This window comes from Lissotriton helveticus, chromosome 6 (genome assembly GCF_964261635.1).
Source record: "Lissotriton helveticus chromosome 6, aLisHel1.1, whole genome shotgun sequence".
Lineage (NCBI taxonomy): Eukaryota > Metazoa > Chordata > Amphibia > Caudata > Salamandridae > Lissotriton > Lissotriton helveticus.
This window is the reverse complement of record NC_136067.1, coordinates 1,864,008,418-1,864,030,857: the sequence shown is the minus strand read 5'-3', so window position 1 is coordinate 1,864,030,857 and position 22,440 is coordinate 1,864,008,418. Positions and strand designations below refer to the sequence as shown.

The window sequence follows — 22,440 nt, the reverse complement described above, 5'->3', positions numbered from 1 at the left end:
ACAGTTTCAGTCCAGAGGAAAGTCTCCTCAGCGGAGAGATAGATCCCCAGAAAGAGGAGGCAAGTCTCCCCACAGGGAGCCCTCTGAAAAAAGATACAACCTTAGAAATAGGGATAATTTGAGAAAACCTGATAGATATCAAGATATTGATACACGTCCCTCTCGATCTTTTCAGACTTCCTCACAGAAATCGGAAAGAAGAGGACGGTCATAACACAAAGAAGAGCACGTCAAGTCCAAAAACAAGGAACCTGCTCATCAAAGTAAAAAAATGACAATTTCCAAAGAAGAAGGAAGCTAGTATTCAAATAAAACATGCCGAGGATTCTGAGGACACAACTGAAAAACGAAGAATGGGCCCAGACAATGATAGACAGCGCAGCAGAAGTAACCATAGCTCGCAAGATCCTGATGAATCTTCTGGAGACAGTGGACACGAATGAATACATTCAGGCGGAAACTGCAGACACCAGAGTTAGCAAACCCAATAAATTATACGAAATAACATTACGTATAGAGGGGGACAATACTAGGAAAGTAAGGGGTCTCTTTTGGGGTAACCTTTCGAAAGGCTATGATATCCTTCTAGCAGAAAAAGACTGGCCACCAGAGTTTGTCAGGGAGTGCCCACATGGCGAAGAAATTATTATGCCTGCCTTCTCAAACCACATTCCAATTCATAAAAAATACACACTTGCTCCTGCATTATATAAAAATCATGTAGGATGGGATGAGGATTCCCCTCACCATAAAATTCAGTTAGAAAATCAACCCACTGCACAAAGGCAGTACCCAGTTAAGCAAAAAGCTAAAAAACAAGTCAGGGAGATCTTAGATCAACTTGAATACCAGGGGGTAATTGAAACATGCACCTCACAAATGAACAATCCTTTGTTTCCTGTCTCCAAGCCAGTCGATTCATATCGTCTAGTTTTGGACTACAGACACCTAAACTCCTGCTGTAAAACATTTGCAGTACAAAGCTCACACAGTGCAGCACTAATGAATAACATTGTGCGCAAAAAATATAAAACAACATTAGATATCTCAAATGGCTTCTTCTGTCAAAACATAGCACCTGAAAGCAGGTATTTGACCGCTTTCTCCTGTATGGGGGCGCAAAAACAATTCTGTCGACTCCCACAGGTATTCAAGAACAGCCCAGGATTATTCTCAGCAAGGGTAACAGAGTTACTACAAATATATGATGATGAAGCATTATCTTATGTCGATGACATCTATCTCACAGATGATGACCTGGAGACTCACTTAAAAAGAGTGAACACCATAATACTAGGATTCGCAGCTGAAGGGTACAAATTCAACTTCAAAAAGTCACGAATTGCCCATCTAACTGTCCTGTTTTTAGGATATGAATTATCAAGTGAAGGCAAAAGCCTAGCAGACAACTTCTTAGAGAAGTGTGCGGTACTCCAAGCACCAAAAACGCTGAAGAATTTACAATCAATACTAGGTTTCGTGAATTTCGGAAGAACATACATTCTAAATTATGCAGAGGGGGTTAAACCTCTCTACGAATTAATAAAACCTGATTTCAAACCAATTAATTGGACTCAGAAACACACAGAAATTTTAAGATCATTACAAACAGACATGTTAATTAAAACAAAACTGCAAACACGCGAAAACGTATGCAACCTTGTAATCCGAGTCATCCCAGGAAGATGCGGATTCACGTACCTGACCTCTAATGAGGGAGAAACGGTACCAATAGCTTATAAATCACACTTGTACACATAAGTTGATATGAAATTCAGTTCAATTGAAAAAATTCTAACTGCGGTTCAAACTGCTGGAGCAAAAGAAAGAGCCCTAGTCCAAGGGAGAAACATATCTGTTTTAACAGCAGAATCAGCCCTTGAGGCAGTAACAAGACCACGCATTCCAAATGCTGTGGCATTAGATCCAAAATGGATACAATGGGAAAATTCTCTTGCTGCAGAAGACGTGAAACACGCTTTTGATCCGAAAATGAAAAAACTAGAAGATCTAGAATATAAACATGAATATCCTCTGCCAATCGAAATTCTGCCTCTAGAACAATATACCTGTGTAATCCACACAGACAGATTTGCACAACACTAAGATGTGGGAAAACAAAATTACAATGCAGCGTGCGCGATTGTTAAAGGTCGCTGGCGCTTAGGTAAATTCAGACCGATAATAACAAAAACTGAATCACTCAAAAACTGTACAGCTCAGCGAGCTGAAATAAGATCTTTAAAGATGGCGCTTGAAAATGCCGATCGCGAATTCCCGACACTTATAGTGTGCGATTCGCATTACTGCGTCAGGTCTTACAATAATGACATGCAGACATGGATCAAAAACGGTTACAAAGATGACACAGGTGCCACAATAAAGCATAAAAAACTTTGGGAACAGGTAGTTCTTTTGCAGAAAGAACTACGAAAGACTCACGTGATACATACACTGAGTCATCAACGTGATGGCGTTCACGTTGCAGGGAATTCATTGGCTAACAGAGCCACAGCGGCAGCAGGCAAACCGGCTTCCGTAGCTACAAAAAAGCGTACTAAAAAACAACTAGACGGTGAAACGCTACTAGCAGTAAAAGTCTCAATGAAGGGCAACTATGCGGAGTTACCTCTAAATTATCCACTCGGAAATAAATACATAATTGATGCAAACTCCGTTCCTTTTGCTCAAATCCCTGGAGTGGGGGATAGAGTAATTCCAAACACGAACCGGAGGGCTTACTTGATTCAAGAAGCACACATGGGACAGGGTCTGAGGCACCAAGAGATCTTGAAATCTCTAATAGAATTACAAATCACAATACTTGTGGCCGGGGATGAGCTTGCAAGTTGATAACTTTGTAATGGATTGTCAGGACTGCAATAGAGATTGCAGTTGTGAACCGGACCAGACTATTGCCAGGACACCTTTATTAGAAAGCATCAGGCTATCTATATGCATAAATCCAGCCGGAGACATGCGTTCCCATAATTATTAAGACTAGATTCACTTAAGATGTGGCCCCAGCGCTCGGCTGACGCCAGAACTGTTATAAAAGATTAGCGAGTCTTTATCGGCACATACGCAATTGGCATGCTACATTCTGACCAGGGTCCTGCGTTTAGCTCTCGAGCTTACAAAGAGGCCATGGCCAGCATGGGCATTGCATTGCGGTACTCTTCTCCCTTCCATCCTGAGGGTAATGCGGTAGTAGAAAGAAAAAACGTGACATAAAGCAATCTATAATGGCGAGGGTATTAGATTCGGGTGATGGGTGGGTCAAACATCTAACAAGTGTCCAACGTTGTCTTAACAATCTGCCAAGAAAATCTCTAAGAGGTATCACTCCATACGAACTATTGTTTGGTACTAGAATGATAATCCAGGACTTAGATTATCAGACTTCAGTGGTGAAAGAAAAATGCTTTGATATCAAAGATCGTTTGGCTGTTTTACAGGACTTAAATGAAACAAGAAGAAGTCTAAGTAACAAAAAGTTAAACCCAACAGCCACTGAAGAAAAACCACCTGTCCCAGCAAGACCTGTGTGGATTCCAAAGATTGAGGATCTGGTCAGAGAAAAGATCGCGGTGAAGAAGGAATTTGGGACTTCTTACAGAAAAGCAGTACCTGACTTAGCTGTCAGCGGAACAGGATCAGTAGTACTACCGCCCCTTGCTGGTAAAAAGGAGAACAGAGTTGTATCCATCGACCTAGTAAAATCACAATCATGTGGCCAATAATAAGTAGTAGGCCCAGTGGACTCCCAAGAAATAGCAGAAGACCAAATCTTGCTACAATACAAGAGGTTCAACCTGAGAGACTAATCACATTTGATAAACCTGCAGTGAATAAAAAAGGACTATGCAACAAAGCCATGGAACTTGTGCCTCTTGAAACCCAAATTGCAACAGTTCATCAAGAAACACCAGTCTACAATGATGTAGCATCAGACTATGTTAATGAAACAAAGAAAGATCCAAAGACTAATGAAAATCCGGAAGCAATTCCAACAATTAACAGAACTGCATCTGGCTACTTCATCAATTTCGATGACTTTTCTGATGATCCAAGTGAACATGAAGAAACGCCAGCAACAAAAACTTTCAAAGAAAAAATTACTGAACTCTTTCATCAACTCAAAGAAACATATCTGATTTCACCATGGATTGAATTATGGATTGTGTTAGGTGTACTTTTCCTCCTACTTTGGCTCATCATGGTTCTGTGTTTGGGAAAATTCATTGATGGAAAATATAGTACAATGGAAACAGCAAGTCAGAACATCAACTTGGTCCTAAAGCCTCACACATCGAAAAAAGAGAACTGTCATCAGTGAACATCACAGCCAATCCTATACCCGGTGGGGTAGCATGGGACAAAACAGATTATGAAATCTATGGCCCGATTGAACTCTTGAAATATCCACATCAATTCAAGGTTTCCTTAAGTGACTGTGTATCACCAAGTACTTTCTCTGATGATTGGGAATTTGAAAATATTAATAATATGATGTCAGATTTAGTAATGTCAGCAAAATTCACAGAACATGATTATTTGCAGGGTTCATCAAACTATGAAGAAATGTACTGTTATAATCATTATGGTCATCACTATTTGCATAAATCTGCTCAACCTAGAAATGTTTGTACTTATAACCAATGGGAACATTGTCCAACTCCGCCAAAAGGCAGCTCAAAAACATTTTATGGGAAATTCCCATACTTCTCAGGGTTTAACAACAGTGATCCAGAAACGTTTTATTTCAAACTGTTAAATAAGACAGGAATGAAAACAATGTTGACAAATACTAAGTTGATTTATTCTGAAAACTGTTATGATAACATGTCTACATTTGCTTTTGAAATTTGGAAAAAGAACATTGAGACAAAAACCATCTGGGGTACAAAAGACTGGCAGGTACAAGGTCTAGAATCATTATTTAGAGCCTGCATGATCCCAGAACAGATAATATTCCTGAATGACACCATTCAACAAACAACATGTCTTGGCTTAGCCAAAATAAAAGTCTTAAACAAACCGTCTATTCCGAAGCCCATACCTGATAGTAATAGCACTACAGATGTGGAGATAGACGTATCCCATATTTTACACCAAAACAGAACAAATCCTGATTGGAAAAAATGGTTGATCTGGCCCACAGGCACAAATAACTGTCAAGATAGATTCATGAACAAAACACAGGGGTTCTAAGAGAACAGGCCAGACCCAAGATATTCCCAGAGACAACATCCAGGGATAGTTACAACATATAGTGTAGGAAAACTTTGCCTTGAGTGGCTACAGAAATCCACACTGCCTGAAATTAAGCAACACTTGACTTTACTTAAAGAAGGTGCTGACTTGCGAGATTTCATGCTGGGACCTCGCAAACAGCGTCAAAAACGTTTCATAGCGGCCGGTATATACGCTGCATACAACGAAGCTTGGAAATAAACACAAATTGAAACGGCTGAAAAAATACGAGAAATTGATCGTATTAATTTGGAAAAATCACTCCAGAATTTATTCACTGGACAGCATTGTATCATCTGCTATTGATATAATAGAGCAGGACTTGCTAATGTTACAACATGGCCAGTCCCAATTGCGTTCTATTGTACAGCTAGGCTGGACATTGCAAAACCTGCGTTCAGGCTACGTGCCATGGCGTCTAATCAACATAACGTCATTATTTTCTATCTTTAACCTTACTGATAAACAAATCAGTTTGGCACAAAAAGGAGAAGACTATACGATTCTGAGCATTAAAAAACATGAGAGATTACCATTGACAATGTCAGAGAAACCTGTCATTGAATGGATAATACACGGAACAATTACAATTCCGATAACAACTTTCCAGTTTAAGTATTGCCAAAAGTATATACCAGCAGGCCTGTATGAAAGGTTGGGTAAAGGATACATCAAATCAACCTAGAATTTACCTTATACACATAAATGTTATAGTGAAGGGAAAAAATAAGTATTTCTTAGTGGTAATAATTGTAAAAAATCACTAAGCTGTACACTTCTGTGTCAAGGTATTAACTTGCATGGAGCCTGCGAAGGGTCATCAAATAACCTTTCATGTCACCTGCATGGCACTCCTGCAACACAGATAGAGCCTTTTTTCAGACAGCTTTCCAACGGCAGCTACGTTCTAATAAGTGACCACAGCTGTTGTGGCATGGTGCCAGGAAACGCCTATCTCGTAAGAGTTACTTCCAGGGTCATTTGCTGTATGCAAGTATTGTATCCAAACAGCAAAGAAGACATGGAGGCGGCAATATGGCCTTCTTTGAATATCTCTTCTATTCGAATTGATACTTTAAGCAGAATGAAGTCTATTCTTTTACAGACAACTGTGCCTTTAACCTCGTCCAAAGAGACGTATGATCTGCAAGTTGCAAGGACAGCGGAAGAGATACATACCCTATTATCAACAAATTGCCCTGTGCATTTTGTAGAAATGTTAAGCCAAATTCTAAACATGTCTGATACCAGTGGCATCGCACATGTATTTAAGACAATTTTTTCGGGACTGTTAGCACCCTTTGAAACAGTTCTGGGCATCTTCCCGAATTTTGTGCATTCTTTATTCGGCGGACTGCCTCTTCTTTTGGGGCTCGTAGCAGGAATTTTATTTTTGATCCTTCTGCTCCGATATGGCAAGCCAAGCCACAGACAAAGCTCCAGCTACGATGGAAGAAACGATCCTAGCAATACGCTACCGAGATCGAATCACTAGAGACCTCGGATTAGCCCGGCTAAGAAATCTGAATACAACCTGGTTTCTTTCATTCAGACCAATCTGGCAAGATTGCATATTACCTGTGCTTCGATGTCTGCTATGCGGAGAAGAATGCGTGTTGGATGTCTGTCTTACACTACCATCAGCAGTACCAATGGATATCGATACTTTGCTTGGTTCGGTAACGGCTCATGCAACGTGTTGTCCCCAGCGGCTACCTATTCTGATGACGGCATTCGTTGAGACTTCACCATTACGATTAGGTGGCGGTGAAGTACGAGATGAAAGCAGCACCACACAGGTACAACCTTCTGTGAGCATTGCTGATGTACAAATCGATGATGGCAATGATTCTCATTCTCACATATGCACTATTTCAGCTTTTTCGAACTTCGTCGAACTTTCACCTACTGTTGTAGACCAATTTTTCGCAAGCCTGTCTGATATGATGTTCTCTCCTAACAACGAGAATAACTTTTAAAACAATGAGCACATAGCGTTCCCTGAACTCTGAATTCGACCTTCAGTTTTTGATAAACAACACTACTGAAAACAATTGGAACTATTTTTTCCCCTGAAAGTGAAAATATTTTTTCCACTTCCAAAATATTTACCTTTTTTCTGGCACATGGTACTCTGCTTAAAGTAGAACTATTCTTAGAGAACAGACCTTCTATTTTCAGAGACACTAGAGACAATATTTTACCTCAGCCTCTAGTACATGTACAGTATTGTATAAATATGTGATGAAATGGTCTCGACCTTCTTTTCTGTATTAAGAGTCATTTCATAAATGTAATTTTCGCAATTCATTCAGCCAATATTTATATATACATTATCTGAATGATATCACTGCTTGAAAAACGTACAGTATAAATACTCATTTTTTCGTGTATATACCATATACCATTTCAAATGCAATTTATGTATTTTGGGGTGGGTTGAAAAACACACATGCATCGTTATATGTTTAGTATTGCTTAGTATTTAGTAATGATGGACATTATACGTGGAGTGGGTGTTGTGAATGTATCTAGGACCCTATTTCAACGTTCCTGATTCAAGCCCTTATGTGGTTATAACAAATCATACCCTTATAAAGGCATACGAATCATGTCCATAGTTAGTCATAGCCAATGCAGTCCAAATACAGCAAGGCTACTCCCATAGACTCCTAGAAAGTACAACGCGCTCTTTAAACAAAGCAAGCCTCCAGCAGCCCGGGAATTCCCCATGCTTTTGTTCTGATTTGCACAAGAACTCCTGGAGTCCAGAAAGAACTGTAAGTTCTTAGTGACGTCTTATGTCCAACCTTACGTCAAACTCGGCACCTTTCAGGTATAAATATACCAGCATTTGCCTTAAGCAAACACACAGTGGTTTGGAGCAGAGCGGCTATCTACTTGCCCGACGCCCAGCTGATGCGAGTGCCGAAGGAAGCCGACCCTCCCATTTGACGCACTGAGAGAGACGCTGCCTTTTCTCCTGCCGAGATTCCAGCTCCGGTGTTTCCAGTCACCCTTGTGGGTTTCTGGGAGATCGAGTCCTGAGAAAGAGATACAAGACCTCCTTCATTCTAAAATCAAGGTACGGAGCTGATTAAAACCTTAAGAGAATTCTTGATTCAGATTCTTGGCAAAAACCAACTTAACTTAAACTGCAACTTACTTACTCCTTCCCACGTATTAGGCTTAGGTCAGGTACACCAGGGTAGGCGTATCGTACAAGCACCAGTTGAGTACGTTTAGTCAATGATTTTATGTATGTATATATTTTATCCGTTTTAAAGTATCATATGGCTCAGAAACCATATCAATGATTTTACAGTATTATTTCATAATACTACTTTTACTGTACGCACTCTACTTTATGATAAGTATTGCAATTGTGGCAACTCATTTCTCTTGCATGAGAAAGAAGACTGCTCAATAAATAACAACTTTTATTGAAAACGCCCGTCTCACTATTTCTCTGCACTCCTGGTGAAATTAAGCATGCACGATTGACTGAGTGAAATAGCTGCCTATTGTTTTCACACAACTCTGGAGATATACTCCTTATTCTGGGGGGAGCAAAGTTGTCATGTTTATGCGGTTGTCAGAAACTAATCCCTTCTTGTCTAATCAGGAAAGTTAACTCCTTCTTGAACATTCGAGAAAGTTTCTAGTGACCCCTGAGCTAGCTGGCAAACCTAATTAAGTCTAACATATTCAGTATAGACCTAGATGACCTCAGTCCTACGTCTAAACTATCGTTTATGTTATTCCAATGTGCAGAGCCTATTGGGAATATAGGAACTACACTACAGTTGCATTGCCTAGATCTCACTCGGTTGCACATGTGCTTCCTAGGCTCCACTGGCTGCCTTTTGACCGGCGTATTGAGTTTAAGACACTTTGTTATTCTCATAAGATCTAGACACTACTGTCCCCACCAGGGTTACTCCAATTGGTGGAGTACTATGTGCTGGGGTGCCTGCTTCGATCTGCTGACCTTGCGCTGGTCCGTGTTCCACGCGTCTGGAGAGCGAGGGCTGGCGGTCGCTCCTTCGGTTATTTGGCCGCGAAACTCTGGAACTCGCTACCCTCACCATGAGAGCTATCCGAACCATCTGGCATTTCGAAAAGCCTTAAAGACCTGGCTCTTTCCCCCGCAGGTAGTCTAACTTTGCTGCTTCACTGTCCGGTCCTGGTCTCATGGGGTTTCTGGTTGCGCGGGGACGCCTCGTCGCTGAGGCAGCTATGCGCATTATAAATCCTAAATAAATAAATAAATATTGTCTTTGATGTTAGATATTTTCTCTCCCGATAAATGTGTATAAGGAAAAACCCTTGTAAATGCAATTCTCGGAGTGCACAGCTAAACCACTCTAATTTAAGCAACAAACAAATGATGGCAGTGGTCATCCAAGATAGCCAGCACCTCCTTTAAGTTTGCTTGATCAGTAAATTATAAAAATTGTCCTTTCTAAGCGTGCTCTATGTCCCTGTCCCGTGCCACCCACAGTACTACAGAAAAGCCTCTATACATATACATACACAATCCAACATAAACAGAGCACAGAACAAATGAGTATGATCAATAACTGATGCATGTTTTTCCATTAAATAACTGAACTGACTGTGGATAGTCAGCTATTTACTCATTTGTGCTGTGCTCTGTCTCTGTTGGATTGTGTATGTATATGTATAGAGGCTTTTCTGTACATATGGTGTAGTACTGTGGGTTGCACGGTACAGGGACATAGAGCACGCTTAGAAAGGACATTTTGTATAATTTACTGATCAAGCAAACTTAAAGGCGGTGCTGGCTATCTTGGATGACCACTGCCATCATTTGTTAGTTGCTTATATGGCAATGCTAGACTGACATTGGCTGTTCCCCTTGGTTTTATCTCAGTCTTGCTCTCACTTTATGAGCCACGAGTTGCTGTTCCTTCTTTGGCAATGTCAACTTGAAATTGCCAACATTACATCAGGGGTTTACATCAGACCAATGTTTGGCAGAAGCTGAACTTTTTAGCATAATTCCCTAATTAATGCCACATGTGAGGTAGAAAAGTATATTCTCAAACAGCATATTTTAAGAGGAAATCCACACTAACATACACTAATCGTTATTCTTTTTTGGTTGTTATATTTCTATTTCGCAGGTTATGTAAATTGGCACAGGCCTGTATTCTGGACTGTTTACATAAAGTCTTTTTTTTCATTACCCTCTCATATAAGTAGAGGGCCTATTTCCAGAAGAGAAGAGAAAAATCTCCTCCCAAAGGTCTTACTGCCTTGCAACGGTGTCGATTTACATATTTTTCAGATTTACAAAAGTTTCCAAGGTTATACCTGAAAACCTTGGATAGCCATAGGTTTCCAGACATAGGGCTTGATTTAGATCTCGGCGGACGGGTTACTCCGGCATAGTAGTGATGGATATCCCATCCGCCAGAATATAAATCCCATTGTATCTGATGGGATTCACATTTGGGCGGACGGGATATCCCTCACCGCTGTGACAGAGTAACTCGTCTGCCAAGATGTAAATCAGGCCTTAAGTGTTTGGAAACTTGTGAATAAGCAATTGAAGCAATGCAGAGGCACTTTCTATGCAGTGCTGTTGGAATGGAAAATGTTTTGGTCGACTTTCCTTTGCATTGTACGTGTTAAGTTAGCATTTGCTGCACCATTTTGTATTCAGCCGCCATTTTGTACCATGACCAAAACTAAGCCTCTGTCTCATTCTGTTTGCCTCAGCAGAAAGCAGCCTCAATGAGTTTTTTCTATTTCTCCAAGGTTGCGCTTTGCTGCACTATTGAATAGACTGTTTTGTCACTACATACCTTTCTTTTTAGAATAAGCCTGCTCCCACCCTTAGAGTGGCGGGTACGGGCAGAGTAATCTTGAAACTGACATAGCATGTGCCCGGTCTCAGGATAGCAGCTCATCCTTCTGTGTCTCATTTGTTCACCAGTTACTAACTGGAAATTTCCAGTCTGGGCGTCTCCTTAGGGGTACTGGAAATGTATATTATGTCTTACCATGTTGGCGGGGATCAGTCCTTCTGCAGCAATCTAAGGAGGCTGGTCAGACTGAGCTCCGCTCAAGCATATACTAATAAATAGTCTGGGTTTGTATTCTCTACTCTCTTACCGACTCTTCACGTGTATGGAAGGCTGAGAGGTGGTCGTGAGTGACCCTGGTGGCCCTAATCGGGTCACTTCCTTCAGTGCACAATTGTACCTGAGGAACTGTACTTACATTTGTTCAATGACATTTTCAAATTTTATTTTTCTCCACAGGGAATCTGGTGCACAACACAATTACTTTTTAGGGTGTTAGCTTCCCTTTTTCAGCCTAGAAAGGGATATATTCCTGCCATTGTTGGGAACATTTTTCTCACTATTTCAACAATGTGAAAGGATTGGAAAGGAATTTGTGGATACCCGTGGAGTTGTAAGTTGCTTGCTGTGCACCAGCTCTCCAGCATTCCATCTCCGGAATACTCAATCCTAGCTCAGTTCCCGTTCCCTGTGAGTTGACTTACTCACACAAAAAACATTTCTCTTTATGAGTAAATCCTTCTAGGAGTGCAGAACCAGCACTTAAGAAGTTGAAAAGCGTTTCCCTCTCGTTAAAGGGCTATATGCACAAGTAAGCCAAGCTTACACAAATAGCTTCGTGAATGGGACCTAGAAAGTTTTCTTTTACAAATGAATTATTAATATATTTCACTGTGCGCTTTATTCATTAACCATTACTAATTTTCTGCTATAAAGTAAATCGGTTTTCATGGAATATACATTATTTGCAGACATTTTCATAGATAATCAGTACCAAGAAAAGCTGAACAAGAAAATATTAACGCCAACATGTTTACGTGGTGTTAATAACATACCTGAGGTTTCTTACTGCCGATCGGTGGTAAGGGTTTGAATGTAGGGATCACAGAAGCATAGGGCGAGAAAGAAACTGCCCTTTGATAATCATCCCTCTTTTTAGGCTCCCTTGGGCTTAGGGGTCTTGCTGTCTGTATTCGGCGCTCCATCGGATCTGGAAATTGTCTATATGGCGAGTTGAACACACCAGGGACCTGAAAGCCAGAAAACACACTGTCCCTTTAATGTGTAATTAAGAGCACACACATATGAACAATCTATTTAGTTTATTAACATTTCAAACATGTTAGAGGAAGGAATGAAGATAGAGCTGAAGCAGGCATAAGAAAATGTAGTTCTAGTTTAACAAACTGGTGGGACTTTTAGAACTCCCAAATTCACACTATTTAAGTGACAGATTTTATACCCACTGAACCATCAAGCTTAACAGCAATGTGCATGCCACACCATGCAGGAATGTGCAGTCGGCGCTCTACCTGGTGCTCTGCATCTTAGCCTCTCCTATGAGCCTAAAATTAGAATTAATGCAAAGTTCGCACTGATTTTTATAGGACTCTCTTTTGCTTCTGATATTGTTCATCACTCAACATTATTGTCCAGACTTCAGAAAGAGATATTCATGGCAATGTTTAGGATTCAGTTGCCTCCTGCCTGGGACACTGTGTCCACATCATCCATCACCCCTCCTTACACCTCTGCCCTGTCCATCATACAAAGGTGTTCCTCAAGATTCATCTTGCCCCACTTTTCAACATCTAGATTAGCCCTATTACAGGAGTCAATCCTTTGATCTCACCAGAGATTTCAGAGCCCTGTTGATTTCATATCTCCTCTGCCATTACGCCGTCTTGAGACCACCTTGGTTCTTCTTTTTAGTTTTACATTTTACACATTTTAGGCTGACATCGTTTTTGGAAATATTGTTTTACATGTTTAAGCTTGCACAATATTATTGGTACAACATGTTGTACATGCAGCTATTTTTAGACAGCCTTTCTCGCTACATAAAGTGTGCACTTCGTTCAAGGCTATGAACACACAACATGATATCCTAGTGCTTGCGTTGCACATTCGGAGACAGCTTGTAATACCTAGACACATCATTGCATCAGGGCTGTATCTTTAACACAGTGTGAGTCTTACTATATAAACGGTGCACTGCCCTTTAAGGGTCAGATGATAACCTTGGTCACGGCTGTCCTTGAACGATTCCTGGGTTTGACATGAAGCTCTGCTGGTGCTGATCTTCCATCCTGCAGAGAAGGATTGCCAATTCCACTTCAGGTCAATTCCCTGTCACAGTTACCCAGGTATGGGAGCTCAGGCTAACCGTCAAGATCGGGCATATGGTACAACTACTATGCTCTCAGATTAGGGGTAGTGATATGTAGTAATTTATAGAAATCAGACTGCCATGGTTGGACTATTTATTCTTTTCACCATGTTAATAATGCTGGTTACATTGCATTGTTTTATCTACCTAATAATCACATCTCATTATTTCTATACAAGACTATGATTGTTTCAATAAAGTTATTGAAAACTTTATTCATATCTTTCTTGTGCATACGATGGGTATGCATAAGCAAACAACAAAAGGGGTTAGATCTGTTTCCACGAATCCCTTCGGTATCAGAGTGTCATTTTTGAGAATGCCGAAATCATCTTCCACACCAGGAAGGTTAGGGGTTCGGGTGAGACACTGTGAGCTAACTAGGAATTGGCCTGACATTCCCTTATGGTGTCGATGGACTCAGTGCTTACTTTCTGAAATTTTGTCATCCGAATACGCAGTTTTACCTTTTAAGTGGGAACCATATAATAGCACCATTTGCTCCTTTATAAACTGGAGGACCACTGACCAACTTAAACTCCGGCCAAACAAAACTAAAATCCTTAGATATAGAAACTAGCTGCCTGCATAACTAGGATAGGCAGATTTCACCCCAAAGGACTCAGTAAAAAGCATAGGACTCATCTTAGCCTTGAACCTAACCTTGAAACATCATATAGATTCTACAGTGAAATCTTCTAGGAATATCCTCAGAATCCTAAGGTATATTTTAACATGCCCAAGTTTTCCCCGCAGATTTTCGGCAACAAGTAATCCCCATATTCCTTTATGCAGATTATGAAACTGGGCTATAGATATGAGTATCAAAATACTTCCTGAATACGTTTCAAATGGGCTAAACTTTGCAGGCGGACTACTTCTATCCCATGCGAAGTTGCACTGGCTTCCAGGTTCTCATCATATCACCATAGTGCACAATGCACCAAGCACTCTAAGGACACAGATCAATGATTATGAATCATAAAGTACAAACTCATTGACTTTGACATCAACTTCACTTCAACAATATTAGACTGGACACCCTTAGGGTGTTCTTGACCCAAACCTTTTGCCTTCCTTTTTTATTTTTGATGATCTCGATTTAGCTGACCTTAGGACTGTGTGCACTTTACCACAGATAACCAGTGCTAATATGCATGTGCTCACTCCCTGAAACATGGTAACATTGGCTTATCCCCAGTTGGCATATTTAATCTACTTATAATTCCCTAGTAAAGTGGTTCTACATGTACCCAGGGTCGGTAAATTAAATACTACAAGTGGGACTGAATTACCTATTGTGCCACCCACTTAAATAGCCTTTTAAACATGTCTCAGGCCTACCTTTGCAGCCTGTGTATGCTGTTTTTAAGCTGCCAGTTCGACCTTGCAAAATAAACCCTTTTAAAGGCCTAAATCTTCTTTTTTCCTTACATATACATACCCTTGAGGGTAGGCCCTGGACAACCCAGAGGGCAGGGTGCAGTATATTTTAAAAAAGTACAACATATATTTTTAAGTTATATATGTCCTGGTCGTGAAAAACTCTTAAAATAATTTTTCACTACTGCATGTACTATCTTTCACATAGAAAACATTGGAGTTACTTTATTACATGTAATAAGCTGTAAGTTCCAAATGGGAGTAGGTAACCAGTTCATGTTTAGTTCTTTAGAATTGTAATGAAAAATCATCTCACATGCATGGTAGAGTCAGATTTTAAATTACAATTTTGAAAAGGGCACTTTTAGAAAGTTGGCATTTTCCTGTCTTAGCCATTTAGTGCCTGTAGCCTGTCTATGGCTCACATGACTGGGTGTAGCTGACAGTTGAGATATGTTTATTGCTCCGCAACGTAATAAAGAGTTGAGGTGGACTTGGATGGTCCATCACTGGAAGGTTGAGGCGGTGGAGCTGGGCCCAGCTCTACTTTCACTTGAATAGGCTGTGTCCTGCCTCCACAAAATCTTTAAAATAGCATATCTCTACTGATCAAATTATTAATTAAATATTACTCTATTTTTCTAACCTGGTATGGGATCCTTTTTTGTGTGGTGTTTCCACTTTATTACTGTCTGAAGTGTTGCACAAATACTTTACACATTAAGGGGCCGATTATGATGGCGGACGGACCTGAGTCCGTCCGCCACCATAGAGAAGGAGGGACCGTCCGCAGGGGCAGCGGCGGTCCCTCCGTGCAAATTAGGATGTGACCGCCACGCTGGCGGTCACATCCTGTATTTTTATCATTGCGGCGGGTGCTGCTTGAAGCAGCACCCGCCGCAATGATAAAAAGTAAGTAGGTGCATTTGCATGCACAAAGCGGCAGGCACCTCGCGGTGCCTGCCGCTTTGTGCAGGCAAATGCAGGGGGGTACCATAGGTACCCCCCATGTGCACCCCCCACCGCCCCCTTCACCCCTGGGGGCCCGCAACGGGCCCCCAAACACAAATCCGTATGCCTTTACACGGCGGAAATGCCGCTGTGTAAAGGCATCTTTCCGCAGACATCCTAATATGGCTGGCGGTGTCTGATAGACACCGCCAGCCATGTTAATGCTTTTCCGCCGCGGGCAGAATCCGCCCGCGGCGGAAAAGCGGCGGACAGATAGTAAGACCCACCAGCCATCCTAATATGGCGGTGGGTCTTTCAAGGCTCCCCGGCGGATTTCCCGCATCCTCCGGGCCGGCGGTGGCTTCCGCCGGCCCGGTGGATGCGGAAAATCCGCAATCGTAATAGGCCCCTTATTCTTTAAGTTAAGTCTGACTGCTCTGTGCCAAGCCAGCAGAGGGGTTGAGCACAGGTTAATTTAAGGTTGGTGTGTGCCTCACCCTGACAAGGATTGTGCTTGCTGCTTGACCAGTTCTTTCATCCCATTCAACTAACAACCCAATTTCTTTCAAACACTTTTCTAAATTTTTCTACAAATTAAAGTTTCACATTTAAAAAAATTATGAATGGGTGATTGTCATTCTCGGTCCAAGCCAGCACATTTTAGAACTTTCAACCCCCCACATAAAGAAAGTACAATATCTCCTAGCTTTCCAGAAGGCCATGTAAGTATGGCTCTTCGAGCTTCATATCTGTGGATGGTCCTTAAGTCTGTATAACACTGAACAAACTTTCAAACACAGCAACCTACTACGCAATAGGCAACTCCAAATAACAATAATTGATTCATACAAGCGAACCCACTGTGCTACCTTCAAAGACACCCAGACTCTCCGGACATGACACCAAGATCTTCAATGGAATCAGTTGAACAGCACAGGCATTAAGCAATGATTTATTATTAAAGATGAGTTGCTGCATGACACATGCTCTATTTCTCTGCCATATATATGTAACAATGCAGACAAGCATGTAGTGACATGTTTGCAACAATATGACTTGGCAATATGCCTGGACCTCATGCATTACATCTAACTCTTCCCACGTAGACACACATGTCCACATAGACTTACAGGCAGTTTGAGTGCAACAATACAATACCAGTGGCTGGTTTATGATATACAAATGCTAGGCAACGTAACGTAATATACTAGAGCATTGTAGGAACTTCCATAGAACTTGTAAGCCAGGTCAGTTTGGAAACTTGAATAGTAATTGAACATCACATAAAGGGGTAATGTGGTTGCTGGCATGGCAATTAGACTTTTGTTACTAAGGAATTCTAGACAATTGCATGAGAACAGGGATTTATATACGATAGGCAAGTTAGAGGCTCGCTTACAAATGTGCTTTGTACTCCAAAGCAACAAGGTGACTAGCATCTTAAATGTAGTTAACATATAGGGCAATATAAATGCTGGCAACTGAATCATTCTTGAAAAACCTGAAGTGTCGGGTAAAGAACCTAGCCAAAGGAGAGATTTTTTCACTCAATCTGAGTTTAGAAAAATCAGCAGGAAAGAAAACTTTCTTAGTGAGTCCCCTCACTCACCAGGGTTTTCCCATGGTGACATGCTTCATCATAGGGGCCATCTCAGTCCTCTATGGACTGAGGCGTGCTACGACTTGCGGTATTACGTAGGAGCACTTTTGTGAAGACAATGGGGTCCAGTAGGATGGCGGACGGACAAAGTCCGTCCGCCATCCTGTCGGGGGCAGGTACCGTCCGCCACAAGGGCAGAGGAACCGTGCCCCCAATTAGGATGCATCCGCCACAGTGGTGGGTGCATCCCGCATTTTTAACATTGCGGCGGACGGTGCTTAAAGCACCGGCCGCCGCAATGTGAAAAATGCCTGTTGTGCGTTTCACAACACAACATGACAGGCAACGCGCGGTGTGAAACGCAGGGGGATACCATAGGTACCCCCTATGTGCACCCTCCACCCCCCCTTCACCCTGGGGGCCCACAACAGGCCACAAAGCAAGAACCATATGCCTTTTTGTGGCGGCAATGGCATTCCTCCCAGGCCATCCTAATATGGCTGGCGGTGTCTGATAGACACCGCCACCATATCAGGCCATTTCCGTGGTGGAAAAGCGGCGGACGGTCTTCCCCTTCGCCACGGTCCCCCCGCCATTGTAATATGGCGGGGGAAGAAAGGTGGCGGACGGGCAAGGATGGCGGACGGATCGCCATCCTAATAGACCCCTAAGTGTGGTGCAAGCAAGTGTGGTGGAGTGGACAAGGGTGAGTTAACAATACCTAGCTAGTGGGCAAAATAAAGTTATTCTCCCTCCCAGTTGGTATATCTAAAAACGGGGTCGTATACTGGAAGACGTAGCTATTAGGGTTAGGTGTCCCTGGTATTTCTCTACATGTTTCGAGCATTCCCCAGAGCTCTTCGTCAGGACTACACAAGGTCCAGCCCAGTGTACGCCACTCCTAATTAACCTAAGTATAGTGATCTAACATTCAATGATGCTGCAACTAATAAGCATGCGTTAGTATATACATACGATTAAACATTGTCTCGTAGTATATTTTAGGTAGCAAACTTGTGCCCCATGGACTTGTAGGGGCTGAGGGTGTCTCTTATTCTTGGTGAGAGGTCTCATCACGGTATGTCACCTAACAGGTTCCCCTCCAGACCGCATCTGTATGTATATGCTAATGTATGCTTATTACCTAACCCATTATAGCTAGATCTTCCAGTATTCTATACCATTTTTAGATATACCATCTAGGACCAAGAATAAAATTATTTCGCCCACTAGCTAGGTATTTTTAATTCACCCTTGTCCAATCCACCACACTTGCTTGCACCACACCTAGTCTTCACAAAAGTGCTCCTACGTAATACCGCAAGTCTTAGCATGCCTCAGTCCGTAGAGGATTGAGATGGCCCCTATGATGAAGCATGTCACCGTGGGGAAACCCTGGTGAGTGAGGGGACTCAAGAAAGAAAGGTTCCTGTCCTGCTGATTTTTCGAAACTCAGATTGATTGAAAAAAATCTCTCCTTTGGCTAGGTTCTTTACCCGACACTTCGGGTTTTTCAGGTCTACTATTGCTTTTGGAAGGTGGACCTAGCTTACACCTCTACCTTTTGTTTCTTGAACGGAATACTTCTGCCAAATAGTGTGAAAATGTAAACTTACACAGGGGCCAATATGGGTCCTGGCACTCCAAAACAGCATCATCATGGGGTACTGCTATGCTGTGCTATGTGGGAGCACCAATCACAGCCCTCTGGTTCACAAAGCACTTCTTTACCACAACCAGTACCGTTAATATAGTATTATCACCTGCAACTGAAAATATGTAGTTGGGCATATTGCCAACTATTTATGACTAGTGCATAGGTTACTTACTACAGGGCACTTCTGCGATGAACATGGCTCAATAGCTAATACAATTTACCTTAAAAGAACCACTGTCTTTAAACTTCAAGCGGTATAATGGCAACACCAAACTGGTAGCTAGGAATTACATGTGTAGAATCATATTATGCACATAATGATACAACAGAATTATGTCTGGTTACCTAATGACTGGGAGGAAATCACGTTCTAAACAAGTAATACAAGTCATCTCCAAGAGTTAACATGCTAATTCATGAACTACCCAACCATAGTATCCACATTTTATTGATCTTGTTACAGCAAGCTTATTATCTGGGGTCTAGTAGCATATGCGGCTCCTTGTAAGGGTTCTAGAACAATGAACAGCCTGGAGGTATGTGGATCAGAACACTACAACGTCCATACTTTTGAAAAGGTTTGTCTCTACACTGGATAGTGGACAAAAGTATCAATTGTGAGAATTGGCACTGTAAATAGCAAAACCATGCTACAGTCATGTCTAATAATGCCTTACGACACTGAAATGACAACATATTTTTTGCAACTAAGAATCAAATCAATCTATCTGTGTGGAGTCATCTATTGAGGACATAAACATGAGGGGGAACTAAAGAATAAAATAGATGCCTTTTTAAATACCACTTACCAGGAGCACCAACAGATGGCTAAAATAATCAAATACCTATACATGGCTAAACAATGTGTCAAGAACAAAAGGAAAGCAAGAGTAAATATATGGTTAAGAGGAGTGATCTAGCACAAGACTGTGAAAATATGCATCTTTCGAATTCACAAACAATACAGTTAACCAGGCCTTTAAGTAGCAGAAATGTTACTATACTCCTTTCACTGCCATGAATACCTATGGGAGGTCAGGGAAGGGATGGGTATCAGTTTATTTGAGAGTCATTAGTGGCCTTATGTCTAATGGGTTTTAATTTCTTAGACAAAGAAAGATGCAACACATACAACCAAGAATTATACAGTAATTTATGGCAGATTTAGATGCAAGGTCTGGTTCCCTCTTCATGCTACAGTCTAGAGACAGTGTTATGAAACAGAACTGGGGAACGTGGCCTCTTGGTTGGCATTGCCAGGTGATTGCCACTGCATACGATGTTGTCTCATGGAAAAGTCTAATCACTGTAGGGCATCACAGTCAATAGCTAACTCAGCAGTATCACTAGTTTAAGAGCCTTATTATGAGTTTGGACTGCCAACCCCTCAGTGGCATTGCGGCCGCAGCATCTGCGGCCCAATAGGGGCAGTCGAACAACCATGGGACTGCTCCTACCGACAGTACAGATCACTGGTGGTCTTGCAGCGGTGTGAGGACCCCTATTAGGCTGGCGGTGCCATTGCAGCACCACCAAGTAAATGAGCCCCGCTCCAAGAAAACCTTAAATAAGACCCTAAGCCACGATGACGAAAGGCTCAGTGATGTCAATCTTCCTATGCAATGCCACGGCATGGTAGTTTCCTTTACACTGAAATCGCCGTACATCTAGTCTGACAATCTCACTCCAGGAAATAACGGATGCTACCTCTAGTCCTAAAGCTTTCACCTACAAATCATTAATCTCAGGTGTATTAGTCAATTTACTTCAATGGAAGCAAAACAAGTCTGCAACGCCCAGAATGCACTAGGCTATCACATAAACATACAGGACTGGAAACAGCGTCCATATTGACCTAGAGGGAGGTGGTCACCTTAACTACACTGGCATAAACTTAACAAGAATTGTGCAATACACCATGAAAATCTGTAGCACAAATAACAAAAAACTGCAAGGTATGGTATTTACAATACATCACTCACCAAACAAAATCATCAACAAGCATGTGCCAAAAGTGCTTGACGTGACACAAAAAACAACTTAACATTTTACCGTGGTGACAACACTAGTGAGTGGTGTCTTGTGTGGTGTTACAATCATGGCAGAACCTCAAGTAGACATTAATCTCTGCAGATGACTACACCGGGGCGCATCATGTAATATGTGTCATTTTGACAAAGAAAACAACACAATTACATGTATTACGCATAAAATAACCTGCGTTTGTTAACGCCTGTTTTCATAGGCAGCTATTATTCTATGCAAAGCTCATGCTAATTTGCTTCACTTTAGTTTCTCTGACTCTGCGTGGAAACCTAGGGGCTTTTGTGTAGGTCCTGTCTCGTTATGCCAACTTTGCATACATTATGATGGGGTTTCCGCTACATGAAACAATGAGATTTCGTGCTACACTCGTAAACTTTCATCTAAACCTTCTACCTCAACACGCCACCACCTGGCTAAGGGATTTGCAATTCTGGGCTTTAGAATCTTGGCCCTGTTGCCTTGCGAGTTCACTCTAAGTACTGGCCACCCTGGCTCTGTTTCCGGGGGTTCCTAGGTAAGTTATTTATTGTAAACCTTATTTTGCGGTGAGACTTGGCCTTTCAAACCGTGTGAGGCATTCTAATGCAGACATTTCTGACCATCTCCATGTTGGAACTTACAGCAGACATAACCTTCTGCCGCTATAATACTTGTATTTCTTATAGGAATAATTCACTAGCTATTTATAAACATTGCACGTTTAACGAGGGTCAACAACAATTCACTAACCAAACAACCATCTTTTATTTATTTTCATCCATGTTATCGTCCCTGGTAGCAGAACTATAATTATTTGTTGTACCCACCCCAAATCATAATGCCTACTTTTTATGGAGTCCACATTGTTTATAAAAACTCATCTTTCGGATACAGACTTTCTCTTTTGTACTACAAAGGAGACTTTCTTTTTGTCCCACATTGTTTTTCAGGCACATTGCTAACATTCTTCTCTGCAGTTAGTAGTCCCGGCCTGAGACTGCATTTGTTGCTACCAAAAAAACTTCAATACGAACTTTTTAATTTCAAGCATTGGTGAATTAGGGTCAACTTAAAATAATGTATATTCGAGCCAAACTCACAGGTGATGCAATGTTATTGACATCTCCCTTTCTAGATTGATTACAGTGCTTTTGAAATTGACTTCCAGGTAACCTTTGGGAACAATGTGCAAGGACAAGCTGCAGAGTCAGTAATAATGGAGCAGGGAATTGAGCGATGATTTGGTGATGTAGGTTTTCAGAGACTTGTACACTTAAAACAAACTTCTGTAAATAGTATTATTAAATGACTGGAAAAAAATCTGGGGGTGTTGAACCTGGTCTAC

The 22,440-nt window shown here is 41.5% G+C and overlaps 1 protein-coding gene across 2 annotated transcripts in view; it reads right to left on the bottom strand.

Moving 5' to 3' along the window:
- SPATA17 (spermatogenesis associated 17) overlaps positions 1–22,440 on the bottom strand; it is a 705,361-nt gene that overhangs the window by 282,631 nt on the left and 400,290 nt on the right. For both annotated transcript variants that reach the window (XM_078647122.1, XM_078647123.1), the window contains exon 7: positions 12,146–12,340. In XM_078647122.1, the coding sequence (XP_078503248.1) occupies positions 12,146–12,340 (195 nt within the window). The remainder of the gene's footprint in view (positions 1–12,145; positions 12,341–22,440) is intronic.